At 44.3% G+C, this 9,929-nt stretch overlaps 1 protein-coding gene across 1 annotated transcript in view; it reads left to right on the forward strand.

Moving 5' to 3' along the window:
• The first annotated feature begins 354 nt into the window (after nucleotides 1-354).
• Nucleotides 355-9,929, forward strand: part of LOC108229359 (mucin-5AC) — a 21,088-nt gene continuing 11,513 nt past the window's right edge. Inside the window, exons 1-25 of the mRNA XM_037980004.1 lie at nucleotides 355-428; nucleotides 645-855; nucleotides 938-1,063; nucleotides 1,141-1,258; nucleotides 1,745-1,883; nucleotides 1,980-2,087; nucleotides 2,410-2,479; nucleotides 2,751-2,888; nucleotides 2,974-3,138; nucleotides 3,221-3,315; nucleotides 3,605-3,731; nucleotides 4,281-4,536; nucleotides 4,747-4,796; nucleotides 5,405-5,508; nucleotides 5,585-5,736; nucleotides 5,916-6,054; nucleotides 6,176-6,283; nucleotides 6,519-6,695; nucleotides 7,009-7,248; nucleotides 7,828-7,984; nucleotides 8,412-8,540; nucleotides 8,739-8,886; nucleotides 9,153-9,196; nucleotides 9,274-9,477; nucleotides 9,641-9,838. Coding sequence (XP_037835932.1) covers nucleotides 729-855; nucleotides 938-1,063; nucleotides 1,141-1,258; nucleotides 1,745-1,883; nucleotides 1,980-2,087; nucleotides 2,410-2,479; nucleotides 2,751-2,888; nucleotides 2,974-3,138; nucleotides 3,221-3,315; nucleotides 3,605-3,731; nucleotides 4,281-4,536; nucleotides 4,747-4,796; nucleotides 5,405-5,508; nucleotides 5,585-5,736; nucleotides 5,916-6,054; nucleotides 6,176-6,283; nucleotides 6,519-6,695; nucleotides 7,009-7,248; nucleotides 7,828-7,984; nucleotides 8,412-8,540; nucleotides 8,739-8,886; nucleotides 9,153-9,196; nucleotides 9,274-9,477; nucleotides 9,641-9,838 — 3,319 coding nt within the window. The 5' untranslated portion in view covers nucleotides 355-428; nucleotides 645-728. The remainder of the gene's footprint in view (nucleotides 429-644; nucleotides 856-937; nucleotides 1,064-1,140; nucleotides 1,259-1,744; nucleotides 1,884-1,979; nucleotides 2,088-2,409; nucleotides 2,480-2,750; nucleotides 2,889-2,973; nucleotides 3,139-3,220; nucleotides 3,316-3,604; nucleotides 3,732-4,280; nucleotides 4,537-4,746; nucleotides 4,797-5,404; nucleotides 5,509-5,584; nucleotides 5,737-5,915; nucleotides 6,055-6,175; nucleotides 6,284-6,518; nucleotides 6,696-7,008; nucleotides 7,249-7,827; nucleotides 7,985-8,411; nucleotides 8,541-8,738; nucleotides 8,887-9,152; nucleotides 9,197-9,273; nucleotides 9,478-9,640; nucleotides 9,839-9,929) is intronic.

Genomic DNA, 9,929 nt, shown 5'->3' on the forward strand with positions numbered 1-9,929 from the left:
AACTTTATATTTAACTCTGATCAACTTTATATTTAACTCTGATAAACTTAATTTTTATGCAGATTTTTGGTAAGACAACAGAAATAAAGTTCACTGAAGTAAACATTTACATTTACTTGGAAAAAGATGTATTTTGAAAAATCATTTTTCATTTTCTGAGCTGAAGTAAAAGTATTCACCCCCAGCCTGGAACTGAGATAAATTTTTGATTTAATGGAATAATTGTTTACATTTTAGTGACGTTAAATCGGATCTGATCAGCCTGAGCTGTTGGTCTGAGGGGTGGTAGTAGCTGAGAGTCATGCCTGCTTGGTTCTGCAGGGGTTCTGCTGTCTGTGGTGGATTATGCTGAAGCCTTCAAGGTGAACGGACCCACAGAGACCTGCGAGGAACCAGAACCCGACCCAGTCCCGAGCTGTGGGCATCAGGTACCTTCATCCACGTTTTTACTTCACCTGAGAAGTTTTTTTACTTTTTGTTTAAATGATTTTTATTCTTTATCAAAGTCTTTTAAAACTTTAAAGCCTTCTTGAGGGACCACGATGAGTTTATGTGCTGGAAGATGATGGCGTTAGAACCCGGTGTAGACCCGACCTGATGGCACCAAAGACTGAGGTTTTTAAATCCGTCATGTTTCTCCTCAGGCTCTCTGCGAGGAGACCTTCTCCAGTGACGCTTTCAGCAGCTGTCAGAACCTTCTGGATGTTGGATCCTTCACTAAAGCCTGCATGGTGGACATGTGCAGCTCTAAAGACAACTCGGACTTGGTCCTGTGTCAAACCATCTCAGAGTTCTCCAGACAGTGTGTCCATGCAGGAGGAAGCCCCCGAGCGTGGAGAAATGAAACCTTCTGCTGTAAGAACCTCCGGCTGGATTGTGCTCTGCTTCTTCTGCTCATTCGATTCTTTCAATCATAGAAAACAAAATGTTTTCACAGATAAGAAGTGTCTGTCCAACATGGAGTTCCTGGAGTGCAGCAGTCCATGTCCCAACAGCTGCTCCAACCCTCAGGCCAGTCAGACATGCGATAACCACTGCCATGATGGCTGCAGCTGCCCTGCAGGTACTGCTGCGCCCACTGCGCCCGCTGCTCCTGCCGGACACATACAGACACGTGTCCATGTCTCCTGTCCTCTTTAGGAACCGTATTTGATGACATCGGTAACACCGGCTGTGTTGCAGTCAGTCAGTGTCCCTGTCGGCACGGCAACAGGATCTACCAATCAGGAGAGTCGTACTCGTTCAGCTGCAGATCCTGGTGAGACCCGACCTCCAGATGTTCTGTGAACAGAAATCTGAAGTCCAACATCTGGATTTTATCTGACTTAGCTGATAAACTAAGAGTCGTAAACTTGTGTAGAATTTTTTCTTTTTGTTTCCTTTTTACGCACACACACACACACACACCCACATATACACACACCTCAACACACTCATACATGACCGGTTCTATTACATGTCTGCATTCTTCACAGCTGCTTCAGGAAGTAGTCAGACCCACTTCATGGGTTGCAGTTTATTATTTTAGTTCATTTTTTTAATTAATCTTCAGTCTGTACCCAAAGAAGCCCAATCTGAATTTATACACTTTAATAAATTTATTAGAAATAAAAACCTGGAACATCACATTTCCATCAGAGGTCAAAGGAAAGACCAACACCACCCCTACAGTGAAGCATGGTGGTGGCAGCATCATGATGTGGGCAGCCCATAATAAACATGCTGTCTGTCTGTGTAACAACAGTGTGTGTGAGAAAGGTCGCTGGTCGTGTTCGGAGGAGAACTGCCCAGGAACGTGTTCTGTAGAGGGAGGAGCTCACATCGACACCTTCGATGGGAAAACCTACACGTTCCACGGGGACTGTTCTTACGTTCTGACCAAGGTGAAACACTCACAGCGACTGGTGTGACGGACCCGTCAGAACCAAGACCCGTTCCACATCGTGTTTCTGACGGGTTCCGTCTGTGTGTTCCAGCAGAGTAACGGTTCTTCGTTCACCGTGTTGGTGGACCTGGTCAAATGTGGTCTGACCGACAGCAGGACGTGTCTCAGAGCGCTCACGCTGGCCTTGGACAGCAAATCTGTGGTAGGCCTGGACACAACACACACACACGCACACACACACACACACACGCACACACACGCACACACGCGCACACACACACACACACTAAAAAGCTGCCAAGAACAAAGAAAAACTCTTCATTAAAGACTGGAGGAAAATCAGTTCTGTTTAAAGGGACAGTCCGGTCATTTTGGAATAGTTATCGGTCTTTATCCAGGCTGGGCTAACAGAATCATGCAGTTTCCTCTGTTCTCATCCACACAATGAATTGAATTCAGTTCAACTGTTATTATTTGTAAATACAATGAATTTCTGTTTAATAAAGTTAAAATGTTTTTTTCAGGTGATTAAAGTTCAAGCATCTGGACACGTCCACATCAACAGCATCCTTTCTCAGCTTCCTCTGTTTACACGTGAGTTCAGTTTATAACTACAGAAACATGGTTTTAATCTGAAGAGGCTGAAGCTGGGGACGTGTCAGATTAGTAATCCAACACGAACCGTGGAGACAACCCAGAGCTGCACAGAAGAAAGCTTTTAATTCAGAAACCTTTGATTCTTCAGCGATGGTTCTGATGGTTCTGATGGTCACAGCATCACTGCTAACAGGTTATAAAGAGCCTCGCGCTCTGACTGGATGAAACTTCTTGTAATCTCGGTTGTTTTGTTTTCTGCTGACTGCAGCCGAGCTGAGTGCCTTCAGGCCGTCCTCCTTCTACATTCTCATAAACACCCAGGCGGGTCTCCAGCTGGCTGTCCAACTGTCCCCCGTGATGCAAGTGTCCATTTCAGCTCATGTGTCCCTCAGAGGAACCACTTCAGGTACGTTTCCACCTCATCGCCGGGTCTGTAAACACGCCTCTGAAACAAAAAGCTTTCTAACTTGTCCTTAAATCCCACCTGACAGGACTGTGTGGGAACTTCAACAACATCATCAGTGATGACTTCAGGGTGAGCAGCGGCCTGGTGGAGGGAACTGCTGCAGCGTTTGCCAACTCGTGGAAAACCCTGAGCAGCTGTCCCGACATCACGACGCAGTTTGGACATCCGTGCAGCCAGGACATCACCAGGGGTACGCAGGAAGTTCTGCAGGCTGCCGTTTTCACAGCAAACCTTTGACTGTAACTTTGTTTTTTGATGTTTCTGTGCTGTAGAGAACTACGCTCAGTACTGGTGCTCCAAACTAACGGACCCCAGCAGCGTGTTTGCTTCCTGCCACTCTGTCATCAGCCCCAACACATATAAAGATGTAGGTCTGCAAACTAGACAAACCTTTTCATGTTGGAGTCAGATTATCTCCCAGTGTTTGGAAAACGTGCTCATCTGTGAAAGAAATGTTGTGATTTTAATTAAAGAAAGGACTCCAGGCTTGACGGCTGGTTGATGATCTGGTTTCACGTGCTTCAGACACTTTTATGATCTGAAGCAACAACCATTACATCCCAACACTGGTTGACATTCTGACTCCAGACAGGTTTCTCTGTGATCAAACTGATAATGTTCAACCTCACCCTGAACTGTGATGAATGTCTCCTCAGAACTGTATGTATGACAGCTGCAGCTGCGAGAAAAGTGAGGACTGTATGTGTGCTGCCGTCTCCTCGTATGTCTTCGCCTGTTCAGCAGCTGGAATCCACCTCCGAGGATGGAGGGAAGTCATCTGTGGTGAGTCCGTTTCCCTGTCCCCCCATCACAACTCCAGCACCGATTCAGATTCGGACAAATGAACCGTCTCTAAAGACAGAAAATCAGCTCAAAAAAAGAAACCTTTCTTGTAGTTGTTCTCCATGTCTGCACACACCTCAGGAGATTGTGGCCCACTCCTCTTTACAGGAAGCTTCAGCTCCTCCACAGATGTTCTGAAGGCTGACTCGGCCGCTTCAGGACCTTAAACCTCCTTTGTTTCTTTGGCACGATGTTCAGAAACTTAGCAGAAAAACAGCCCCAAACCATAATGTTTCCTCCTCCATGCTTGACTGTGTGGATGGTGAACGCAGCGTCTCTCTTCCTTCAAACTCAGCAGGTTGAGTTGATGCCAAAGAGCTGGACTTTGGTCTCATCTGACCACAGAACCTTCTCTGAATCATGTGGATGTTCTTTGGCTGGAGATGGACCTTCCTCAGCAGAGGAACCTGAAGAGAACTAAATATGTTCTGTACCTGGTAGAACCCGATCCGTTTAGTCCTGTTGTGGTAATTATTTGTTTCTCTGCAGGAACCTTCAGGGACTCGTGTCCAGCAGGAACAGTGTACGAGTACAACATGACGTCCTGCGCTCGTACCTGTCGCTCCCTGAGTCAGGTGGATTTCTCGTGTCAGAGCAGCTTCACCGCCGTGGACGGCTGCGGCTGCGCTGAGGGAACCTTCATGAACGAAGACGGGCAGTGTGTGTCCAGTGCAAGCTGTCCCTGCTACGATAAAGACAATATTATTCCTGCTGGACAAGCTGTCTTCAAGGACGGAGCAACATGGTAACTACTCATACCAGCAAGGTTTGGACAGAGAATCTGTAATGTTTAAATTTAGAAACTCAAAATGGGAAGAAGTTTTCTCTAGGTGAAGTCAGATTAACACATTTAATTTACTTTTGTTAATTCTGATTTTAGCACACTGCAGAATAATGTTAATAAAGCCAACCTGTACCTAATTTAAAGTAGAGCTAATTTATTGTCTTCACACAGTGTCTGCAGACACGGAGCTCTGAGCTGCTCAGGAGGAACTCCACCACAAAGTAGGTCCACCTAAAACCATCAGGTCCTCTTCTGGCCCTCAGGGGCCTCCGTCCCGCAGGTTGAATAAATTATTACAATACGAGCAAATTCAGCCAAAACTAGAAAAGACACAAAACAAACAAACGCCCAGAATCATCTTCAGATCCAAATATTCACCACAGAAAACAAATATGGTCCATAAATCACAGAGTGTCTCTCTGAGGACAGGTGTCTCTGAGGACAGGTGTCTCTGAGGACAGGTGTATCTAAGGACAGGTGTCTCTGAGGACAGGTGTCTCTGAGGACAGGTGTCTCTAAGGACAGGTGTCTCTGAGGACAGGTGTTTGTCTGAGGACAGGTGTCTCTGAGAATAGGTGTCTCTGAGGACAGGTGATCACTGCATCAGTCCTGCAGCTTTCAGGTGTCTCTCTGCTTCACCACACCTGAGGCAGTTCTGTCCCTAACCTGTTAGTGACCCGATCATTTAAACCAGGTGTGTTAAAACCTGCAGGACAGGGGGCCCCGGGGACCTGAACCGGACACCGCTGCTCTAAAACCTCCAGCTAACAGATACTGGAGTCTTTAATTTGGACCCGACTCTAATAAAACTGAATCCTTCCATCGTCAGCATCATGTGTGGCCCCCATGGTGTACTTTGACTGTTCCACTGCTGCGCCGGGGGCCCCAGGGGCCGAGTGTCAGAAGTCCTGCAGCTCTGTGGACATGGACTGTGTAAGTACAGCGAGTTGGATCGGTGTGATCAAACCGACCGGGGTTACCTGACCCTCCTTCTGTCTGCTGGTTCCAGATCAGCACCGGCTGCACGTCCGGCTGCATCTGCCCCGACGGGCTGCTGTCAGACGGAACCGGAGGCTGCATCAACCGGACCAGCTGTCCCTGCGTCCATAATGGACACATCTACCAACCGGGACAGACACTCACAGTGGACTGCAACACCTGGTCGGTGCACAGACAGTCAAACCAAACGAACAAACAAAACACTAACTAACCAACTAACTAACCCACCAACCATTCCAGGTGTCTGAGTGCTGATGGAAAACCTTAAAGCAGATGTTTGGATGTTGACATCAGGCTGACTGATGCTTTATTTATTTTAGTAAATGACTGTGTGTCCACAGCTCATGCAGTGGAAGCACGTTCTCGTGCACGGCCAACGAGTGCGATGCTGTTTGTGGACTTTATGGAGACGGCCATTACATCACGTTTGATGACAAGAGGTTTGACTTCAACGGACAGTGTGAATACACGCTCCTCCAGGTAAACTAGGAGCTTTAATGGAAACAGATCTTCTGTCTTTAAGCATAAACTATAACTGTAAAATGAGCTATAATGTTCTGAAAATCTTAACGAGCTGATCTGCTGTGTGCTCCTTCCTCAGGACTTCTGCTCGGATCAGAACTACGGAAGCTTCAGAATTGTCACTGAGAACGTTCCATGTGGAACCACAGGAACCACCTGCTCCAAGACCATCAAGATCTTTCTGGAGGTGAATCCAACACAAATGCATCATCTACAGATCCAGCCTGAGTCTTTCTGCAGGTCTTTGTTGTGAAGCTTCTCCGTCTGGCTGGATGGAGACCATTGGTGGAGCTGTTTTTAGGTTTCTGCAGAGATGTTTGATGGGGTTTAGGTCACGATCCAACCTGGAGCCTCTGCTGTGGCTAACAGTTCTAACCTAAGAGCAAAACATTTATTTCCTGTTTTTACGTTTATGTCCACAGGAAAATGAATTCCAACTTAAAGATGAGAACTTTGAGGTGATCAAAGGGAACATTCAGGTTCTCAGCGTTCAGATACAAAAAATGGGCGTTTACCTTGTGGTGACCATCAAACCAGGACTTCTTCTCATGTGGGACCAGAAGACCAGTCTGTTTATTTCCCTCAGCCCACACTTCCAGGTAAAAACTCTCTACTCAGTTAATTAAGTTTAATTTTGGTTGATTTCAGGTTGAATCAAGGATAAAAATGTCCACAGATAAACGCTTTGGTCCAAAAAGAGACGTGCAGATGATTAATGAACTTCATCAGAATAAAAACTTAGATTGTTGTGATTGCTCATATTACATATTTGATCTGTGAGTGTTAGTATCTCTTTCATGTATTCGTAGTATAATGTTGTATATTTTATTTTGGAGAAAGTCAAGAAAAAGCTCAAACCTAACATGTCTCAGTCCAGCCATCTTATAATAATATTGACTGTTATCCTCTCAGGGTCAGGTCTGTGGTCTTTGTGGAAACTACGATGGCATCAGTAAAAATGATTTCACCACCCGCTCTCAGGAGACAGTGACAGATGTTTTAGAGTTTGGGAACAGCTGGAAAGTTTCTTCCAGCTGCCCTAACGCCCAGCTGATCAGTGACCCCTGCACCTCCAACCGTTACCGGGCCGCCTGGTCCCAGAAACAGTGCAGCATCATAACCAGTTCCACCTTCCAGAGCTGTCACACCAAGGTAATCCACACAGACGGGTTTTATGACTGCAATGGCTCCTCGACACGTTTCTCTACACAAAGTTTCTTTTTCTGCCAAATCATTTATCCATTATTAACTGTCAGAAGCTTACGGTATATCTGAAAATATTACAACTATTTCTGGAACTCATGAGAGGTTACCCTCAGCCCTGGCCCTAACCCCCCTCTGCTCTTTAACTCAAAGTCACAAGGAGTTCAAATATTCCTCTACAAAATAATGGGACGCCCCTTCAAGAGGTTGATGCTGATTCCTTTTATGTTCAACATGTTTTGACCAGAGATCCAATCTTTTGGGTTTAAAACCTGCAACAAACGCCAACATACAGCATCCACTTCCTGTCTGTTAAAGATAAAATCAACACAAAGCATGAAGGTATCAGAGTAGGCATTAAAAGGATTCAAATGTTTAAACAGAAATACATTTTTGAGTTCAGACGTCAGAAAGATAACCTTCCTTCTGCAGAAGAACTGGGACATCTCTTCCCCTTGTGTGACTGTAGGGGCAGAGCTGGGGGGCTACAGTTTATATTATTACTGATAGGATCCTCTTCTGCTTCAGGTTGACCCTGGCCCATACTTTGACTCCTGTGTGAGGGACTCGTGTGCCTGTGACACCGGAGGGGACTGTGAGTGTCTCTGCACCGCCGTCGCTGCCTATGCTAAGGCCTGCAACGAAGCGGGGGCGTGTATTTCCTGGAGAACTCCGAAGCTGTGCCGTAAGTCCGACCATCAGTGGAATCACAGAGACTGAGCTTCAGACTCATAAAAATCTGGATTTTAGTCAATTTTGATTTAGTTTTGCTTATAGTGCAACGATTTACAACATTAATCAATTTATGATTTCCTGTTTGTTTGAACCCCAGTTATTAGTCCTGCACAAAGCAGTATAACAACAATGACCTTATAAGTCAGGGTGGGAAACAACCTTTTCCAGAGAATCATTTTGACTTAAAAAAAACAACAAACAAACATAAAACATCACATCATCTGCAAAAATAAACACAGAAAACAAAAAGTTTGCTGTGTTTCTGTGTGGCACCTAGAAGCTAACATTTGTTGCATCTTTAATTGTTAATTGCTCTGTAAACTGATTCTCTCAGGTCTGTAGGTAGAACAGATATGAAGGTTTTTTTTCTCTTACAGCTATTTTTTGTGACTACTATAACTCGCCTGGAGGCTGTGAATGGCACTACAAGCCCTGTGGAGCTGACTGTATGAAGACGTGCAGGAATCCATCAGGAAGCTGTTCCAAACTCACCACCACCATGGAAGGTAAACATTAATTAGTATCTTGTTTTTAGTAATATAGTTACCAGTTGGTTTAGATGACCAAACTTAACACCTGTAATTAAAAACAGCTCGTTGGGTTGGGCGAGTTCTGTATGTTAGCTTCTGGTCAGAAGTGTTTTCTCCTGAAGGTTTTCCTCAGTTTCAGTATACAAACATGTATATTTCCTTGTGGTGCTGCAGGCTGCTATCCACAGTGCCCCCAAGCCAAACCTTATTTTAATGAAGACACCATGAAGTGTGTTTCCTTGGATCAGTGTGGATGTTATGATGAAAAAGGGATCCACTACAACATTGGAGACCCACTTCCATCCAGCAACTGTTACTCTTGGTACAGAACGAGTCATCCTCTGAATATTTGTGCAAGAACACACAAACATTTTTAGATGTGGGCTAACTGTTTTTTCAGTGTAATTACATTATAAAAATTCATGTTTGTAGTTAAACAGTTTTATAAATACTTAGAGTGGACAAAAGTATTATGAAGCAGTGTTTTACTGATTGAAATTTAGTTCAAAATTCTATTTCATACATATTACATGACATTATCAGATGAAAAGCCAAATGACAATAACATGAACATCCTTATTTTCACAGCTCCTGTACAGTATCTGGATCAGAGTGTAGCTATGATGTGAGATGTGAGTACACATGGAGTTCATCATTTCACAAACTTGTTCACATACGCTGTACTTCATCATTTACTCCATATTTGCAGCTTGTACATGCATGATTAATGGAAAAATTTACAACTATGGAGAAACCATCTACAACACATCAGATGGATTAGGAAACTGCATAACAGCTGAATGTGGGCTCAATGGAACCATATCAAGAACCTTCTACGAATGTTTAGAAAGTACTACTGCTGGCCCTACCACATCTCCATTTACATTTAGCACAGCTGAGACAACTGCAAAAGGTACTGTAAATGTTTTATATTTTAAAACTTTTATATTTTAAAACCACATTAAGACACAAAAAAACTATATGTATATTTATTGTAGTTTGTCACATTGTCTTTATTCAGAAAGGGTAGTTCTATGTAATCAATAAACATCTATCTTCTAACCCTAAACCTGTAGAAATGACAACAACACAATCAACAACAGGGGAGGTTTCAATCACAAAACCTTTCACAGAAGAAAAGACTAAAACACCAACAGCTCTGTCTACAGCAGCAGTTTCCGAAACTACACTTTCAACACCAGAGAACACAGCCACAAGCCGGGAAAGCACAGTTGTATCATCAAAGCCCACTGTTGAAACAACATCTACAGTAGGCCCTTCCACTATTTCAATCAAGTCTACACTGAAACCTGAACAAACAACTTTGCCCGTATCCCCAACAACTGAAAAAGGTACCACAAACCC

The sequence above is a fragment of the Kryptolebias marmoratus genome, linkage group LG15 (genome assembly GCF_001649575.2).
Source record: "Kryptolebias marmoratus isolate JLee-2015 linkage group LG15, ASM164957v2, whole genome shotgun sequence".
NCBI classification, from domain to species: Eukaryota; Metazoa; Chordata; class Actinopteri; order Cyprinodontiformes; family Rivulidae; genus Kryptolebias; species Kryptolebias marmoratus.